This window comes from Micromesistius poutassou, assembly GCF_964030765.1.
Source record: "Micromesistius poutassou genome assembly, chromosome: 5".
Lineage (NCBI taxonomy): Eukaryota > Metazoa > Chordata > Actinopteri > Gadiformes > Gadidae > Micromesistius > Micromesistius poutassou.
The window spans coordinates 5829440-5850250 of NC_140275.1; the positions used below are offsets into that span (position 1 = coordinate 5829440).

At 46.5% G+C, this 20811-nt stretch overlaps 1 protein-coding gene across 1 annotated transcript; it reads right to left on the bottom strand.

Moving 5' to 3' along the window:
- Nucleotides 1-2434: 2434 nt before the first annotated feature.
- Nucleotides 2435-20212, bottom strand: zmiz2 (zinc finger, MIZ-type containing 2). Its single transcript, XM_084467947.1, has 21 exons — nt 19791-20212; nt 16200-16291; nt 15879-15993; nt 15460-15668; nt 14875-15031; nt 13735-13971; nt 12871-13021; nt 11562-11680; nt 11265-11354; nt 10774-10963; nt 10447-10588; nt 10174-10252; nt 9677-9808; nt 7922-8027; nt 7113-7270; nt 6820-6887; nt 6170-6238; nt 5177-5469; nt 4354-4508; nt 3806-4009; nt 2435-2640 (listed from the first exon to the last, which is right to left on the bottom strand). Exons 2-21 carry the CDS (start codon nt 16247-16249, stop codon nt 2533-2535), a joined length of 2832 nt encoding a protein of 943 aa, XP_084324073.1. The 5' UTR covers nt 16250-16291; nt 19791-20212; the 3' UTR covers nt 2435-2532.
- Nucleotides 20213-20811: the final 599 nt, after the last annotated feature.

Consider the following 20811-nt stretch of genomic DNA (forward strand, 5'->3'; position numbering starts at 1 on the left):
GCCCAAAACGATGCAAAACATCTCCGTTTTAACCAAAAATCGGCTCCGTGTGGACGGGCCCTAAGGCAGCTTTTTCTTGCCGTCTTGTGGGCTAGGGTCAGGGGGGTGTCATACATGTATGTCCACTTAAGCCTTTTGAGACTGTAGCCTACTGGTGATAAAGGGCTTTACAAATAAAATTGAATTGAAAAATAATAGATTCGCCTGGTGAATATTTGTATGGCGTTACAGCCCATGATTTTTATACTTTACTTCTGGACAAAGTTGTGTGGATGGATTTGTGGAACTGAATGTTTTGGCCAATAGCTTCACTTTGCTGTTCTACCATAGGTAGGCCTGTTTGTGTGTGGGAAATAACTTCAACATCCAAACCACACGGTTTATATTGTACTTTTCGACTACTTTGTTTAATGCCTAATTCACACTGCCTTTACAGCACAGACACGCTATGACAAAGTAAATCCATCATGTCTGAAACGGAATCCTAAAACTGAAAAGGCAAATAGAAGTGGTTGAAATAGTATGTTTTCCCTTATTTAAAAAAAACGGAGAGTCCATCGGTCTTTCCAGCTTGTGTTTATTAAATTAAAAGGTTATTAATATTAGCATAATTACTGAATCACAGAGTGATGAACATGTTGAGGTCACCTGACTCGGTGAACACTGGACAGACACACAACACCTGTCTGGACTAGTCAATTTACAACATATATGAGGAGGAGGATGGAAAAACACCCAGGAATCCCCTCACTCAGCCTTTCAAACCCTTGAGGAACCCACTGGACATGCAGACATGTGGACCGCTGGAGTCCCTGTGACGTCATTTCATTCCCATCAGTATTTATTACAGGTGAGGACACCGGTGTAACGGGAGTCTTTAGGAGCTCAGCGAGACCAAAGCATTCTCTTCAAAACGACAGATGAGGGGGGGGGGGGGGGAACAATTTTTCCAGGGAGGCCCGACGCTGGTCCTGCTGTGAAAAGTGTCCAACAGGAGCCGGTAGCGGGACTGCAATGGACTTTATTTAGAAGTGTGTGTGTGTGTGTGGGGGGGGGGGGGGGGTCAGAGTTGAGTCGTTCCTCTCCCGATCCATGCTTTTGGAAAGCTGAACAAATCTTTTCGTCCTCTCGACAAAGTGTAGAAAAAAAATAAAATGCGTGGACTGCATCGTTAGGCCAGCAAACTACAATGGAGAGAGAAGCTACACCTGTATCATTCATATACGTTTTGGTCATCCCTCCATGGGACCCGATCAGCCAGATGTAGAACCACCAACCGTTATCCACCCGTCAGGTCATCATTCAACACATATTCCCCACCTCTCGCGCTTTCTCTACAAGTCTTTAGTGGTGTCTGCAATAGTATCAACATCTTCACAATGCCCACTGCGATGCCGTGTAAAGGTCTATAAGCACCGGGGGGCATCATAAAGTCTCTGTGGCCAGACGAATCGTTATAAAACATACACTCTGATCATGTTGGAGGAGGGGACACCACGTGAACGCAAATAAAGAACGTTTTTGGAGTCTGAGGCTTACTTAAAAAAACACACTGGTCGCGTGAGGAAACGGGAGCAGTGGCCCCATGTGAGTCCCGGCCCAGCGCTGGACCAACGCTCCCAGGAGGCTGGCGCTCCACAGTTAGGAATGGACGATGAAAGATCAATACATTTTTTTTCTTGGAGATTTAAAAAAAGAAAAGAAAAAAAAAAACATAATACAGTTACCATAAGACATTACAAATTTGTATATTTAAAAGTCGTTGTATTATCATTTTCTTATTGTCAATTGCCCCATTGAGTCCTGGCGAGGCATTGCCCGAGTCCAGCCCTACAGGAGGTCCCACAACATCGTTTGTAGGTTCTCTTTTTTTCCCCCCGGTCAAAGAGTGTGGGCGTGTGTCAGTGTGTCTGTTTACGTCCTCATTGGTTGGTGTCTGTGCTGCATGAGGGAGGAAAGTGACAGCTATCCACACTGGACCAGTTTCAGGGACATCTATAGTGCATTGAAATAATGACAGGGGTCCATCTAGTTTCTGACTTTTAAAATTCTCACCCCCACAATAAATGTTCCTAAAAACAGGCAAGACTAACTTTTTGCATCCACATCGAGCTCCATGACTATTCCACACGTGGAGTGTTGTGGTCAGATTTGGGGTGCTTCAACAACTGGTACATTGTATTTAATACATAAATATACAGGAAGTCAGTCATAGCGCCTCGACAGTTCCTTCGTTTCTGGGGCTCGGCAAAAAGTAAAAGACCTGAAGACTTTGTTGAATCTCTACGAATGCACCGACACACACACACACACACACACACAGATAGGAGCTGTGAGTCGCCCAGCCCAGCATGAACAGAGCTTCTCCCTCCAGCAGGGGGAGCGTGTGAGAGCCATGGGAAACGTGTTAGTGTGTGTGGTTGTGTGTTGTATCCTGTGTTTGTGTGTGTGTGTTGTATCCTGTGTGTGTGTGTTGTATCTTGAGTGTGTGTCTGTATCTTGCTTTGTGTGCCCATGTGTATGTGTTCCCATTCAGTTATTCTCAAACAGGGACAGCAGGTCATCATTGTTGTTGCTAGGGTGGTCCGGGGGGCCCAGATAGGACAGCAGCTCATCTGGGTTGGTCAGATCTGGAAGCAACTACACACACAAATACAGAGTTATGATCTAGTCTTACTAGGATAGAGTTATGATCTAGTCTTAGGGCGCACTCACACTAGGCCATCTGTACCGTGCCGGAGTACGTTTGTGCCCTAAAGTCTAGATCTAGAAGGCTAGTGTGAGTACGCCATCCGTACTCAAGTACAGTTCAATTCCGTGGCCTCAGTACACTTCGGAGAGGTGTGCTCAGGCCACGGTACAGATGCTAATGAGCCGACACGCGCACGGACACGCAAACCTATACAGTATGTACAAGAGGCAACCGTATTCAGGCCAAGTTGAGATTGCCTAATGTGAGCACAGGCCAGCGGCACAGTGAGGGGGGGCGGTGTACTCGACAGTACACGGCAACTTTGCCTAGTGTGAGTACACCCTTACAGTTCCTACTAGGATAGATTAACTAGTCTTGTAGTGCGTGATCTAATTTAGGAAAATAGCTTTTGGTCAATCAGCAAGCAGCAGCAGATCAAATTAACTCTATTCCCACAATTTATATATAGGGCAGGAGATTAACGGCATAATAACGGCGTTAATGCTTTGTTTTAACGGCACAAAGGTTTTTGACGGTCTTTTAGACGTGTGCGGGGCACGCCCACTAGACATTCATGTTCACTTTTCAACATAGTTCAATGTGAAGTAAAACTAGTCTTTGACCTAGACTTCATAGCAGCGCTGTCCACTGTAGCTGGACCTCTGTGCTGAACTGGTGAGGGTAGACTTCAAATTGTATACGCTCCCATTCCAACCTGGGTATTTATGTTGTTAAAACATTTTAATTATTGTTTTTTTCAATCTGTTTCAATCTGTTGTTTTGTGTTATTGCTGGAAAAAAGGTTGGACAAACTACATAGTGTTTTTGTGTGTATAATGTATTGAATTGGATAAAATCATATTTTGTCGATTATTGTGTAATTATTATTAAAAGCTTGAAAAATGCCCTTTACGGTACATTCTAAATAGTGATTAACCGCAATTAACTATGGACGATCATGCGATTTGTAATTATGCATTTGAATCGATTGATAGCCCGATTTTTTTCATATTTAAATGCCCTCGGAAATATAAAATTCGGAAATTAAATATGAATCTCTTTCTCACACACACCCACACACTCACATCCCCACACACACACACTGACACTCACATCCAACGAAGGTTCTGGAACATCAGACCCCCCTGGCACCCCCAGACCAAAGCCGTCGCCTTGGAGACGGGGGTTCTGGTTGCCGCGCTGCATCATTTGGTTGCTATGGTTACCACTCCCCGGTTGGGCGTTACCGTGGAGACCATGTGACTGCTGCTGGGAACCAGCATGGGAAGTGGAGTCCAGTCGGCCTGGAAGAGACATCTGAGAGAGAGAGAGGGAGACACAGCGTGAGAGAGAGACACAGAGTGAGTGAGTGAGTGAGTGAGAGAGACACCGGTGCAGAGGGAGAGAGACACAGCGTGAGAGAGAGAGAGAGAGAGAGACACACAGAGTAAGTGAGTGAGTGTGTGTGTGTGAGTGAGAGAGACACAGGTGCAGAGGGGGGAAAAGAGAGAGAGAGAGAGAGAGAGAGAGAGAGAGAGAGAGAGAGAGAGAGAGAGAGAGAGAGAGAGAGAGAGAGAGAGAGAGAGAGAGAGAGAGAGAGAGAGTACGGCGGTGGTCGGGGTGTGCGGCTGTGGGGGACAGAGCGGCCCTGTGGGATGTACCTGTTGGCCCATGGGATGCGGGGGAGGTTTGTCGGGGGTGAGGAGGCCACTGGGCAGCTCCGACTGGTACGAGAGAGGGGGCGGCCCGGGAGAAGAGAAGTCTCCTCCCACGCCCGGGAACTCTGGGAAGCCTCCGGGCTGGCCGGGGTACCCACCTGCCACGCGAAGGAGAGACCGGGTAAACAATGATGTCATCACTCTAACAAGGTACCCAGGACGCTGTACACCAGCATAAGTGACTAGATCAGCTGTAGAAGGTACAACAACAAAGGAAGCTCTGTGCCTCACGAGACTGTGTTCTTCATAGGCAGAGTCCGGGAACAGTCCCGCCTCAAGCGCTAGGATTAGACAGGCAGCCTGTCAGGCAAAGTCGCACCCTGAATCCTAACCCTAACTCTAACCATAACCCTATCATATTTGACTAACGGTTTTGATACTGTCTTTTCTAGTGAGTAAGCCAAGATTGTTATTGTACAACACTTAGTAGTATTTATATATACAATGTATTTACATATCCTATAGCCCACACGCTCATCTTTTACACTCATAAGATGATGTATTTAATTGATGAACATTACGTCCCTTACTCCTTGATTGGCTGATTGAGAACAATACTCATTCTCATGGGTATATAGCCCCTCCCACCCTTTGTGCCCGTTAACACCTGACGAAGACCTACTACGGTCGAAACGTTGTGAAAATCTAATAAAATCACTGGGAGCAGCAGCGACAGTGTGCGGGTATACAATGTTATTATTATTATTATTTGCTGAGCTGGTGCCCCTCCCCACTGTGCTAGGGAGCGAGCAGGAGGCGGGCCTACCTTGTCCACCGTAGTCAGAGTTGCCGCCGTTGTTGCTGTTGCCCCCTGCGGGCATGGAGGGGAAGGGCATGGGCGAGGACGAGGTCCTCGAGGAGGGTCCAGAGGAGGAAGGGGAGGGGCCTAGTGACGCGATCATCTCCATAACGCTGGGCAGGACCATGTGACTGGGGCTGAGCGTGCGGCAGCGCTTCAGCACAGGCCCGTCCGGCTCCTCCTTGATGTGGAGGTCGGGCTTGACTGGAACCGGCTTCCAACTGCAGACCGGGTCGATGGTGATCTCCTCATACTCAGAACTGGAGAGACCGGAAGAGACCAGAGCGGAGGCAGAGGGAAGATCATTACAGAGGAGACAATGAGTCACAATGCAGAGGAGTCATGGCATCCATCGTCACAGAGTTATCTCAGGCCATCCACGGGAATGGCCGTCAATCATTGATGATCTCTGGGTGTGGCGTTTCACCTGCGTGTCGTGGAGACTTATCTAGATCAGTTAAAGGTTGTATCAGCGATGTTGGGTGACGTCACTTCTGTTGGTATTTGAAGCGAGATCCCAAACAAACAGAGCCAGCTCGCCCCTCACTTCCGTGTTTCGTGCATCCAGTGAAAACTATCCTGAACGCAGAGCAAAACCCCACAACACCCACCGCTTGTCGGTGATTGGTTGGAATACTAATTATTTTGGTTTTGAGTGGTTGGTAGTACCATTTGTTTTTGAGTACGATCTCGGAGCACAGGCTGCCTACAGAGACACGTTTTAATGACTGCCTGCTTATGAGGTGGGCAGTTAGCGGATCGTGAGGAAAGATCAGATGAATGTGATCATTTATGTTTTGGCCTAGAATCGCTGATGCAACCTTTAAACTACTCGGATTGGATCAAATCATACCAATCAGTGGGGGCCAAGCAACCGTTGTTGGTTGCTGGCAGACCTGTTGTTGGCCTAACCCTGAGGCCAATGTGCTGCTAACACAGAGCGAGAGGAAGTGAACTTACCTCTGGACGTAGATGAGGATCCCCAGCATGTACTGGTCCACCTCCAAGCCTTCCAGAAGAGCCGTTTTACTACACAAAGCACAATATTGAATCAACATTATATTCAATTTCAATGGCAACACCATCGCAATCAGCCACGGTCACCAACAATGGGACCGTCAGAATACAATGCATTGTTCACATGATTTTCATACAAATAAATACAGAAGCAACAATTATTTCTGTCTGTGTTCGATGAAAAAAGCGTGCCCAGAAATAAGTTGAGTGGAGGGGGAACTGCTTCCAAGAGAGTCAAGAATTTAGCGTAGGGCTGTACCCTAAAACGGGAATGGTCGAATCCTCATCCTGAGTCTACTCAATTTATCTGTCAAACCATCTTGCGTTTTTTAAAAATGAATGACGTTTGGATGAAATACAAATAGCTAAATAAAAGGCCTCAAGTTGGAAGTACAATCAGTTTTTTCTCTCAACGCTTCAATAGGTAGATCTTGCCTTTCACCAAGGCTGAGGTCAGGGATCTTCAGCTTAAAAAGGTTGATGACCACTGATGTACAGTATGTGTGCACATGTGAGTATGTATGTATGTATGTATGTGTGTACATGTGAGTATGTTTGAGTGTGCACATGTGCGTGTGTGTAGACAATCATACTTGCACACAGGGCAGCGCCACGTCCCTCTTTCACAGTTGAGCTGCAGGTACGACTCCAAGTCAAAACACTACAGAAAGAAACATGTATAGAAACACATCGTCACTTAATGCAGACCATTTGGCCATCAGGTAGATTCTAAGCATAGTTGTATTGCGCGCGCGCACACACACACACACACACACACACACACACACACACACACACACACACACACACACACACACACACACACACACACACACACACACACACACACACACACACACACACACACACACACACACACACACACCTGGATGTGTCGACAGTCGTGGCCCCGCGCGGGGAGCTGGATGCGTCGGAATGTGATGGGACACTTGAGGGACACCCTGATGGCCGTCTGCTCCACCCCGTCCTCCCCGTTCAGCCCGGGGGTCCCCGGGATGGTCCCGCTGCTGAAGTTCCTCTTTACTGGGAGACAGATAGACAGACAGAGCAGGTCAGACAGACACACAGGAAGACAGACTCTTTACTGGGAGACAGACAGAGCAGGTCAGACAGACACACATACATTTATGTATGCATGTGCATTTAAAAGAAAATAGTACATAGCATTGTGTAGTGTCTTATCCTAGCTATCTTTGTTGTTGGGAATGGGTTAACCTAGTGATTGTTAGATTGGATAACACTACGACCAATCAGAAGAATACAAGGGGTGACGTATCCAGACCAGCGGAGCTAACCAATAGATAAGACTCTTGCTGTATCCGATCGGTAAAACAGCAACGCTTTTTGCCCGCCTATATCAGATACACCGATGTGATTGGTTAATGTTGTCCTTTTGTCCTTTTAGGACCCCCTCGAAATTGTCCTTTTAGGACCCCCTCGAAAACGAGAGGATTCCTCTCAAGGGGTTTATCCTACACAATAAAATTTCTGAATGAATGAAAAATCAGAAAAGTTCTGGGCCTGGGCAATCGGGGAGTGATTATATTGCTCATTCCCAGAGTGACTTGATAAGCAAATTGAAATTGTGCTCTTGTGAGAACTCTGGATTCCCAGGCTATGGGGTAGGTGCTGTGGATAGGGGATTATAAGAAGGTGAAGCTGAAGTGAGCCTACTCTTGGTAACACAGTGCTCCGCAGGGAGAAGCCTCTTCTTCATGAGTCCCTGAAGAACCGAGCGGACAGACGGCCGGTGGACCAGCTGGAGGACAAACAGGTGGGACTGCAGAGAGAGAGAGAGAGAGAACGAGAGAGAGACATAGGGCAAGAGTAGAAAGAGGGGGATAGTTAAACAAGTTAATACAAATCCATGGTTCATCATTTATTCATAGTAGATAATGTTCGTACAAAGAAAATATTAATATGTGGATGATTTATAACTCAGACCGCCTTAAAAGGTCTGGTGTGTATAATATAGAGGTAACTAGCAGTGAGGTTTCAGATCGCAACCAACTGAATACAATCTCCCTCCCAAACCACCTTCCTCTTCAACCACTAGATAGCAGTCGGCGCTACAAGCCATGTCCACTCCCAATGTGGTCATGTGAAGAGAGGTTGCTTTGGATAATGTAACATTGGGCCGATGCATTTATACAATTTCGTTTTTGATACCAACTTCCTCCGAAAGATTGACAGCCTACTTTTAGTTATCAAACCGGGAAACAACCTCAAATACCAACTTCTCCATAACATGGATGTACTAAATAATCAACCGTGGCTAGTTATCACTACTGCTACTTAGTTTTACATAGTTTTATTTTTACTATCATATTTACTTTATCTTGTTATTTTGCTGCTATGTGGCTGTTGAGGAACCAAGCCTAATAATTGTACTCTTGCATACTTGTACAATAGGATGTAATAAAAAGCAATTCTGATTCTGAAAACCCATCATAATCCTCCATCATAAATGACTCCTCTTAGTACCACAGATATTGTGTTGAAAGGACGGAGCATAGGCTCATCTTCATAGGTCATGAGTCCTAGAGTGGGTTAAGCATCTTGGACACCTGACAGCATAGTGTGTGTGGAGGTGCGTGGAGCTCCACCTGGCCGGTGGTTGGTGCTGATGAGTGTGGCAGAGAGGGTTCCAGTCCCATTTCTCTCCCCTCAACAAGAATACTTGCTTTGAGTGCCCGTAGCTGCAAGTCAGCTACCAAGCTGGCTAGCGTTCAAGGGTTGATCTTAAGGGAAAAACAGCACTCCTCCATGCTCCCTAAAGTATTGGGACACCGTACCCCTTCACGGGAACGTGCAAAATTCAAAAAAATCACGGGAACGGGCTCAAATCTAGGGGAAGGGGGAGAAATGGGACTGGGGCTTAATCTCCTCAGAAACATATAGTACAACGCCAGGGTGTGTGGCACATTTCATACACAACATCGCCTGTATCCCTACAATGCTCCTACACAACGACGCTACCAAAATAAGAATCACAAATGGGTTGTTACCACGGTGATAACACGTCCCCCTCCATCCTACTACTCTTAGCCCAAAACACTTTTATCTTTTTCACACGTGTTCTCTATAGAGGTGTTTGTCCCTTCTGGGCTACTGTAGAGACACGGCAGGGCAACATGGCCACCTCCGTGGAAGTGGACCCGCCCCCCATGTAGATATAAAGCGCTCATTCTAAGGTAAACAAAACCCAACACATCTTATTTTTAAATTGGATTATACACTAATTAAAACATTAATTCTGCAATATAATATTAGCTAGCTACCACCCTTTTTTTAGGCCGTCAAAGTGTGCATGCGTGCGTCTGTGCACACGCCCGTGTGCACACTCACATGCGCGTGCGTGTGTGTGTGTGTGTATGCATGCGTGTGTGTGTGTGTGTATGCGTGTGTGTATGCGTGTGTGTCTCTTACACAACAGCAGGCTGTGACAGTGATCTGAATGGTGTTCCTTCCTGGTTGGCAGACGTGCTTCAGATACAAGGGCTTATGGGATGTCTTGTTGTCCCCGCGCTCTATGGTCAGCGGGGTGGCGTTGACACTGACCTGAGATGGACGGAGACACGAAGAGACTCACATTACAGTCACACACAACAACATTGCCATGTTGTTAGTACTGTAGTACATTTAGGGGATTTTTCTGATGCTTTTTATCCAAACATTCACACACAACGACGGCGGAGTCAACCACGCAGGGCAACAGCCAGCTCGTCAGGAGCAGTCAGGGTGAGGTGCCTTGCTCAAGGACACCTCGGCACTCAGCTAGGAGGAGGCGGGGATCGAACTAGCAGCCTTCAGGTTACCAGTCAACCGGGACTACCTCCTGAGCTACTGCTGCCCAGATAGTACATAGTGTGTTTGTGTGTGTGTCAGGTTCAGTTTAGGTGGCTGGGGGGGGGGTGACCACTAACCTGAACAGACGCAGGCCAGTTGGTGTTCATCTGCCGATCTTCATGGTGGTAACACTTGAACTGCAGCTCCAGATCCGGCCTAAAAGACGAGGGGAGGACCCAATCAATAGAGGCATAGGCATGTCCGCTTGATTGACACACGTGTGTGTGTGTGTGTGTGTGTGTGTGTGTGTGTGTGTGTGTGTGTGTGTGTGTGTGTGTGTGTGTGTGTGTGTGTGTGTGTGTGTGTGTGTGTGTGTGTGTGTGTGTGTGTGTGTGTGTGTGTGTTCTCACCTCATCATCAGGGTTTTGATGACCGAGTCCCTCAGCTGGAAGACGTGGTTGCTCACAGCCAGGTTGTGCTCCAGCCTGAAGGGCTCCAGCACCACGCCATCACGCACCGGGAAGGTCAGCCGAAGGTCGTCGCTAGGGTTACCTACAGACAGCAGGTTGTTGATATGATTATTAAGAGGCTGTGTGTGTGTGTGTGTGTGTGTGTGTGTGTGTGTGTGTGTGTGTGTGTGTGTGTGTGTGTGTGTGTGTGTGTGTGTGTGTGTGTGTGTGTGTGTGTGTGTGTGTGTGTGTGTGTGTGTGTGTGTGTGTGTGTGTGTGTGTGTGTACCGGAAGGAGGGGGTGGAACCAGGCTGCTCATGTTGGGCTTAATGTCCGGCAGGAAGGAAGAAGGTGAAGGCTTGACGTCACTGTTGCTAGGAGACATGTAGGGTGGGGCCATTGAACTCCCAGGGGTGATGGGAGGGGTGGGGTTACCGGGAAGGGGAGAACTAGGGTAACCTGGCAACCCTCTGCCCGGCTGGAAGAGAGCAAAGAGGGCGTTAGACAACAACAGAATGGTTGGCAGAGGAAAAGGTGGACACATGCAGAGGTGTCATAGGACCAGGGTTCATTCATCCCCTAATCCCTCTATAGTGAACGCTGCATGCTGCACTATTTAGATAATAAAGAAGACACTTTCCATGCAACAGACAATCATCAACATGGCATGTGTCGGTTAAAGAACCCGTATGTGACAAAAACAGACATGACACCACAGAAAGTACGCTATACACACACACAACGGGACCAACCAAACCACAGCGTAGGAGCAGGCTTACCCCAGTAGGTTGGTTGAACGAGTTGTACGTGCCACCGGCGCCACCTGCTGATAAGGAGTTCAATGCACCGCCCTGCCCATTAAACTGGTCCTGACACACACACACACACACACACACACACACACACACACACACACACACACACACACACACACACACACACACACACACACACACACACACACACACACACACACACACACACACACACACACACAGCGAGAGAGAAAGTGGTTAGTCCTGACTAGCAGCTTTATTTGGTGCAATGTCGAAGCATCTCACTGAATTCCTGCTTACCTTGTAGTATTGTGAGTTTGGTGGGGCCGAGTTGGGGTACTGTGGGAGGGACATCTTGTGGTTCTGGTAGGAAGGGGAGGGACCAGATCGCTGGGGTGCCGGGCCAGGACCGCCGGGACCTGTCGAAGGGAACCACAGGAACACGTTTAGCGCAAAAGCGGCCACACAATTGTTTTCATCTGACTTGCTGTATCGTTTAATTAGCACAGAGAAAAGGGACAGTGTGTGAGTAGGTCGAGGCTGACCTTGGACTTTGAGTCCCGCAGGGTACTCAGCTGAACTGGTAGACCTCTTCCCCTAAACGTCCCAATACCCCACTGCCTGCCTGTGGTTGGACGACCATACCACGTGAGTGAGAGTTTCTCGTCTCACTCAACAGACCACGTATGCAGTGGCTGTAGTGCAGTGACTGTATTGTACGCTGTCGAAATCACCACATTCGAAAGCAGTTTGTCAGTCTTTGCAAACACACCAAACTAGAATTGATATCCTTAAAGCTGCTGACAACCAGTCAAAAAATAGGCATATATAATGTAAAAGGTAAAGGGACTATGTGTAGGAATTGTACATGGATAAATTGCTTTTAATTGTGAATATATGAACAGGTAGAAATTCAACTAAAACTTCCTCTGGGAAAAAGGAAAGAAGTGCAGATAATGGCAGAAAAGCCTGATGTTTGATAACTTTTAAAGTCGTATGTTCATTCACGATTGTATCCAACATTGGTTGATGAATGTTATTGTCTCAACCCACAGATCTCGCCCTCCAGTGCTCTGAATGCACTAGCTCCAGCCGACTGCAGTCCACTTATCGGCCAAAGGGGCCTTTGAAATTGATGCCTTTTCTGCATCAATTTATGGTGAAAATGTCTTCACTTATATAAAGGAAACCTGAACATAATGGAACGTAACACAAGAAGGCTCTCGGGCATTCTGTGTTGCCTTCAAATATGTCCTAGTCCTCCTCCGTCCACTTTGTGCCTTTTGTTCAGTGGATTGTGTTTGTGGGCACTGGGGACTAAAAAAAAGACCTGGAGAAAAGACACATTCCCCGTCTGAGGCATTGTTGTATCTATGAGTAACGCTATAGCACTCTTTCAAAATAAAAGATCTCTGCTTCTTTCCTGTTTTTATCCGGGGGGGGGGGGACAAATGCACGTGTACTAAATATTGAGGGGGACACATACCCTGAGGTCGACTCCTATTCCAAAACGTATAACATGAACACACAGTCTGGGAAGTACTAAAATGTCCATATTTACATTTTGCATACTGTGGCTTTATTGAGTAGGCTAGGTAGGTGCTCTCACCTCCATGGTACTGCATGTTCTGCCCTGGGTAGGGGCCCTGACCAGGGTGGTTGGGCCCAGCTCCCCCAGGGCCTGGACCCCCGGGGCCCGACATCACGTTGACACTGGAGCCAACCTGGAGCCCGTACTGCTGGGGCACGCCGGGAAACGACTGGGGGGGACAGACACACAGAGGCAGGATGAGCCCCAGAAGCAGCCAGACTTCTTACTTCCTTTCACTTCATGTTTCATTCAGAAGTTTATTCTGGGAAAAAGTCTGAGCCATTTTAATAATCTAGGTGGGGTTGCATCCATGTAAACCGAGTATTAAGCGGACAATGACTTCTCAAGTGGCGTTGCCTTCTGTTCTAGCTCTCTGATGTTCCAACTGATATTTCGGGCGTTTGTTTCAAAAGGACATAATAGCAGAATCCATAGACTAGAGTCTTCAAAAGGCCAAAAACTTAACCTGAACTTTTTGCTATGTAAGACACCATGTTGTTTATGGTTGGTCACTGGTCACGTGGATTCAGTCATTATATTAATCTTCAAGTCCCACCTTCAAGATGCTGAATGGCTCGTTACTACGACTAAAACAAATGCTACCAGACCGTGAATCACAGAACACACGACCCAAATCATAACCTTGGATTTACTGGTGTTAAAAATGACCTAATAATAATAACCTTATAATTAATTATCAGAATTTGGGGATTGGGGTTTTCTTTAGCCATCAGGATAGATATGTTAGGCAATTCTATGAGGGTGATGCATACAATTCAGGAATCATTAACAGGAATTATTTAGGAATCCCATCAACTGTTTATGAATGTTGATGAACACTGACTGTGGTTTCTCTGGTGTGGACCCACTGGGCCCACTCACCTCAGAGTTGTAGGGCCGTTTGAGGCCTTGTTGCGGTCGTAGAGGTCCTTGCTGGGGCCCGGGCCCATAGTTTGGATGCTGGGCCATCCTCTGAGCGGGTCCACCGGGGCCGTACATGGGGCCCATAGAGGGAGGGGCCCTGCTCTGACCAGGTCCCATGCCCCCTTGGGACATACCAGGGGGGCCGCGGGGGCCCGCATGGGACATGAACTGCTGGTTGTAGGCCGATCCACCCATCTATGAAATAACAAAGAGCCCAAAGTAAACACACGTTATAATAATTTAGACTAGGCCTGGGCGCTATGGCTGAAAGACACATCACAATATAACTTGATCATATTGATCGATATCGATCAATCAACTATTGACAATTTTAATGACCTAAAAAGACTAGGAATTACCATTCTGGATGTAAACACTTCTGTTTAACACTTAATATGACCTTCCACTGTTCTTCATTGATAAATACTCCAATGTTGATACAACAATGAAAACCCCTCAAATATTGTAAATAAGTATGGCACCGTGTTTGTGTAACAAATCGAGCTGCTAGATTTGTTGGTCCAGTCTCTTATTGATATATATTGAACATGTTTTATATTGCTATTGATCAAAAGTCAATCACGATACGATAATTTATTGTTTTATTGCCCAGGTCTAAATTAGACTGTCGGTGGATAGGTGATGCCCTATTGTGTCCTGCTGCCAACCATGGGCCATGTAACTACAGTCCTATGGACACTTCTATGTGGCTAAACAGAGAGGCGTACATGCCCCTTCGTCACAGACCTAGGCGTGGGCGAAGAGGTGCAGTCCTACCCGAGGTGACCGATACGTCGCCAATCTCAGCACCAATTCTGTCATTTTGCATCACAGAATGACAAGAGAGTCAGGCGGAGATATTTACTTTAAATTACTGGATGGGTAAAGAAATACAATTCACTTAGTGACAAAAAACACAAACAGCAAAATGTACTTCTACCAAACTGCAATAGGTTAGGTAGAGCTATACAGCTTGCAGTGTAGAAAACAATCCAATACAGAAGGTGGTGAACTTTATTATCCATGCAAAGCGTTTCCTCTTTGTCGATTGAATCACAGGTGCGGATGCATTGGTGTCCCAGCGGCTAGTAATCTCACCTGGCCATAGTTCATTTCCTGGTTGTGTTTCTCCTGGATTGCAGCCACTGTTGCTGTAGCAGTGGCGGTCGCCGTGGCAGCGGCTGCGGCGACAGCGGCAGCAGCTGCTGCCTGGGTGAACTCTGACCCCCTGGAACCACCCGGTCCCTGTTGGTAGCTGTACAAGGCAGAATCAGATCAGAACCCAGCCAGGATATGTACATGAACCAGCCACCATAGCAGCAGCACCCCAGCTCTTAAACTAAGTCGGAAGACACTTTAATCTATGTTGCCTAAAGCATATTAGTTTACTCCCTCTCATCTGCCGTGGATTGAAAAGGGGATGTCTAACTCCTGAACAGTGGTACAGGTGGATTCTCTACGATTTGTGTCAATGTATTTTCAGACAACAAGTGTGTTGTGAGGACAGGACAAGTCGTGAACTGAAGCAAATTGTTGTCACCTTTTGGTTGTATCGAAAGAAGAAAATCGGTAACGTGGGAAAAAGCTTAGACGATGGCTGCTGTCATTGATCAAGCGGTCAGCCAATTAGATGACATTCATTCAGTAACATTTCGATTCAGGGTTCATCTGTCAATAGCCTACCTGCCCCCATAGCCGGGTGCTCCTCCCGGGTACCCTCCGGAGGACCGGCCGTACATGCCCTGGCCCATGTAGCCCTTGTTGGGCTCAGGGTACCCCTGCTGGCCCATGTACCCTCCGGGAGGGCCACCCATACCGGGCCCACCGGGTCCCTGCATCATGGGCCCACCGCCTGGGTTGTTCCCGGGACCCATCCCTCCCCCACCTAGACCCTGGAGCGAGGGAGAAAGAGAAACAAGGAAAGACAAGGACACATTGGAGAAATTAGAAAATGTGATTTCTGATCAGGCTGTGGTTCGCCCGTCCATCTGCCCAACGGTCTGTCTATTATCAGACCACCAGGACATCCAGCCGTCTGTCTGCCAGTCCATCCTGCCCTATATCTATCCATCTATATCTATACATTTATCCACACGTCTTACCTGGCTGGCCGAGGGATTGGTCACCCCCCAGACTGTGGTTACCACGGAGAGGGATCCTGTTGGCTGATTGGACTGCTGCTGCCAACTGGAGGGGTCATAGGGGTACGAACCGTCGCTGGGAAAACAAACACACATTCAAATAAATAACTGGGAACTGTAGTGCATGTACTTTGAGGTATGAGTGTGTGTACAGCATTCCAGTGTTAATATGTGTGTGTGTGTGTGTGTGTGTGTGTGTGTGTGTGTGTGTGTGTGTGTGTGTGTGTGTGTGTGTGTGTGTGTGTGTGTGTGTGTGTGTGTGTGTGTGTGTGTGTGTCGTACTTGTGGGGGTTGTTTGATAGTCCAGCCTTCATGGGGTTCATAGGATTCATAGTCAGGTTGGGGGGGCTTCCTCACAGAGACAGACAGCCCACCTAGTGAGACAGGCAGACGGTTATTAATGCATTGTGCTTCATTTACATGAACTGAGACATTTACTTTACTTAGCAATCGTGCCCAGAACCTGTACAATTTGCCACAAACATTGGGCTACATCAGTAGATTATTTCCAAGCGTAAAATAATTGAAATGGGACAATTTGAATACAACAAGTACTATTTACATCTCATTGAATATGTAACCCTGCAGTGGTACAGGCTTGCTGTACTTTTAAAACTACACGAGGAGCCGTATCATTACCTATGATGTGCAGTAGATAAAGAAGAACAGCTCTGCCACAATCACTCTTGTTGCTAGGCTACAGCTGCCATAACCCGGTTCATTGGCCAGAGTCATGTCACATGACCCACAGAGCCCCTCCCCACCATCCCCTAACTAAGGTAGGTGTGTGTGTGTGTGTGTGTGTGTGTGTGTGTGTGTGTGTGTGTGTGTGTGTGTGTGTGTGTGTGTGTGTGTGTGTGTGTGTGTGTGTGTGTGTGTGTGTGTGTGTGTGTGTGTGTGTGTGTGTGTGTGTGAATAGAGGAGGGGGAGGAAGTCGTAGTCACACATTCCTGAACATCACTGTGGTGTCAAACAATACACACTGGAGGAGATAGGAGGACTGCACACGTGTTTCAGAGTTTGATTTATATAAAAGGGATACATGATAGATATATGGATATCTATTAAACATCTATACATTTGTTTTTAGAATACCTTTATACCAGAGTAGAAAATATACCAGCTAAGATAATTATTTTATATGTAACCATGACATTTTTTTCCTGCATGAATTGTCCAAACCATCTGCCCCTGGCTTGCTGGCAGGTGTGATTCTGCACCGAAACGTCTTCAAAAATAGCCTTTTATCAATTCCATGTTGATGGACGTTAAAACGGAGTGTATCATTGAGGACTAAGAATGTAATGTTACTATAAATGTACACTGAATTAACTGTTGAATGTGAAGTCTTCCCAGTGTATCTCAGTGGGCCACTTTAAATAGACTGAAGTCCATTTTGGAACCAAAAGAGCTTACTGATATGCTTATTCTAAATATATGTGTGAACTTTGTGCATGGTCCAATTTAAACACACCATCCAATGTGGATGTATTCAAAAATAAACAAAGCAGGGTTCCATATTACAACAGTTGTTTGACCAGGAAAAGACCAGTCTCCGCTAAGTCTGGCTCCTAAAGAATACTAAATTGCAAAAGTTATATTAAGGTCTAAGAATGTTAATGCATTTTTTGTAGAGAACTTTTAGAATGTCATGCCAGTACAGTATGTGGTCACAACAATGACCTAAGTACCACTTCGAAATCTGATATTGGTCAAGCAGATTGTTTTCACTGCCACAACAGTTAAGACATAAACAAAACATAATGTAAGGGACCATTTCCGCCCAGCTAGGTGAATCCTGCTATAGCATGCAAGAGGTCTTGTACTCTAATGCAAATTTCCTAAAATCCTGTGCAGGCAGTGGCAGGTGAAACTATAGGGACATGGTTTATGAAAAGACTGCAAACACCTAAAAAAGTACTTCAGATGTTCAAATGTTCCAATATTTCACACAGCCTGACATCTTCCTGTGAATCCCATTGCTAGACTGATAGCCAGAGAGAGAGAGAGGGTCAGAATAAAAATAATAGAGAGGTTGGGCCTACAAATATGGATATAAAAAAGTTTGAGTTAGTAGTACACATTTCTTTGAATTTGAGTCAACAAACACACCACCCCAACAAACACCAACACCAAACTATTCCTCTTGGCTGACACCGATTCAACATGTTAGCAAGCAGAAACTTCTCAAGTCAATAGCCAGCGACCACCAAGGGGCATGGCCGACTGGCCTGAGGATGGCTTGTGCAGATTGTGAGGGCAGTGAGTAAACATCTGGAAGGACTTTGAACTTGTACAACCGCAGTGTGATTGTATTTAATTAGATAATTCAATTATACCTGACATTATAAAGCACATTCACAGGATTTTAACAACCCAGCCCGAGAAAAAGCGTGCCATGTGAAAGGTTTGTAGACAGAATTGCTGGGTTGATGTTCCTGTAAAAATTATCCAACTGAGATAGAGAGTCAAGGGCTAGGGGTTCGATCAGACACTACGGCACATGTTCTGTGGAAGGCTGTTGCTAAACAGCAAGGCGGTATCAAGGAATTAATGTATATATTTATTTACTCTACAGTAAACATTCCACCATGTTGGCCTGCAAGTCATGTAGTCATCGGATACATCTTTCCAGATTCACCTGGAACTGTGTGTTCCAGGTGTGATGAGGTTCTCTGCTTCCTGCTAATACTGAAACATAGTGGTCCATCTCCTCACTAGAGTTCTGCGGACCAGAGTCAAATGTGCCTTGTATGTGCAGGGTATACTGGGCCAATACAATCTGGTTCTAGTTCTACAACACCACGGTGGAGCTCCCACACACAGGACCTGACCAACATACTCAGTGGAGCTTATGTCTCCCTGCTTAAGGTTTAATATCTGAAATTGATATAGAGGATGGATGGAGGCAGACATGAGAGTTCTCTAGAAAAGCGATCTATAGTCCGAACACAACGTTACCAAAGAACCAGTGTCAACCATAACATGAATTCCAGTCGGGTCATATGACCAAAAGTTTAAAATAAAAAAAATAGTAAAAGGCAGTTCCACAGAGGAGCATGTAGAGTCGTATCATATCAGTTATCTCACAGACCTCCCATTCTCTTTGCGAATTATATTTGGATTGCTCCATATACGGCTCAATCGTCTTTGAGCTCAATGCCATATAACATAGTAGCAACAACCTGCAGGAAACAGACAATAGCTATGTTGGCTCCGAGCCAGCAGCCACCTCTACGTCCCACTAGCGTGCACGGTCCACGCGCCCTGTGGTACTGGGAGAACACGGGCGATGATCGGTCCTCGTGAGCATCGGTACGGGGACCGCTCGGGCCAAACGAACATGTCAGGGGAGGACATTTTGAAACGTCTTGTAGTGTGGCCACCAAAGACAGGCTAGCAGCGAGCTAACGAGCCGCACACCACTGTTTACAATGGCAGGGAACGAGGATTTGCCATTAGCTGCTCTGCTAGCCTCCTTACTTAACGAGCATTAGCATGCTAACGAGGCGACTGCGTAAATGAGCCAATCCCATTTAACAACCCCAGGAATTTGCTTATCTACATGTCCCACGCGTGTACTACTGATATTAGTACACTGCTGAAATCGTGACTGGGTGATTCGTCCATTACAAGCGGGGAATAAAATATTTTCTTTACAGCTGTTACCAGGCTAACGTTTGCGGGCTATGACAATGGAATGCTACGACGTTAGCCGTTAGCCACCATTGGCTCCCATCTCTAAAATACACTCACAACCCGTGGACATTGAGGATCAAATGTAACCACACTGGGACCTCCGTCTCGCACCGTATACGACTATATGTCCAAAACCGAGAGCAAACGATGGGTTAGTTTAGTAGCCGACCTTACCTTGGTTACTTCCTCTGTCTCCGAGCCCTCGGCCGGGCTGTGTGCTCAGAACAGGACAAACCCTGGAGCATTAATGACCAAAGGGGACCCGAACCCAGCTCCGACAGGAACCCCCTTAACCTGGCCGGTCTCTGCTCACTAAATCCCACACGGAAGTCCGTATATTCACACAGGTTTTCACTCCGGCCAGCTAGCCCAGCTAGCTTGCTCCTGTGTATTATCCTGCTGTGGATATTGGCACCATCCCCCGATACTCCAAAATCACCAGAATGCACCCTTACGCCGTGGGTCCTGGGGCATTCTACCTGCTGCTCCCGCGGTCAATTGCTGCCATTAAAGATGGTCCAACCGTAAAACCGAAGCCAAGCATACGGCTGTAGAAACTGCCTTGTACAAGACCCGAGGCTTTTCTCTGCTCCTATCCCCCCTGCTGCTCCGAGACACCGAGAGAGAGAGAGAGAGAGAGAGAGAGAGAGAGGGCGAGGGAGAGAGAGGGAGGGTGAGAGAGACAGACCGAAACAGGTCCACAACAACATTACTTTCACACTTAACATAAATAGTTAAGGCAACAAATTGGTAGTAATGTAATTGAAGTGATTCAGATACAATGAGCACAACGATGCGAGAATAATCATTAGAAAGACAAGCAGCCAATAACAGCTGTATTATCATATTATTAGTAGGCCTAGTAGCAGTAGGGTACGACTAGTAATAGTCGCAGTGGTGGTAGCCTAGTACCGATATAGTATTAAGAGTAGAAGGAAACAGTAATAAATAGTCCTATTATTGTACATGTACTAATTATCTATATATTCATCTATTTTATTCTACTAATCAATTAATACAGGTGGGATGCAATACAATTTTTGTGATATTGATAATATGGACAAAATATGTATATTCTTGTGCTGAGTGTGTGTGTGTGTGTGTGTGTGTGTGTGTGTGGAAGGAAGTCCAGACGTCACATGCTATAAGGCCCCCTACAATGCCATATTGTACATACACACAAACAGTACATACA

Bases quoted from the DNA above. Each gene is read 5' to 3' on its own strand.
- zmiz2 (XM_084467947.1), bottom strand. From the start codon at position 16,249: ATGAATCCTATGAACCCCATGAAGGCTGGACTATCAAACAACCCCCAC. The intron at 15,032-15,459 runs GTAGGCTATTGA...TGCCTTGTACAG, and splicing joins GCACCCGGCTATGGGGGCAG to CTACCAACAGGGACCGGGTG. The intron at 6,888-7,112 runs GTGTGTGTGTGT...TTCTTTCTGTAG, and splicing joins ACGACTGTCGACACATCCAG to TGTTTTGACTTGGAGTCGTA.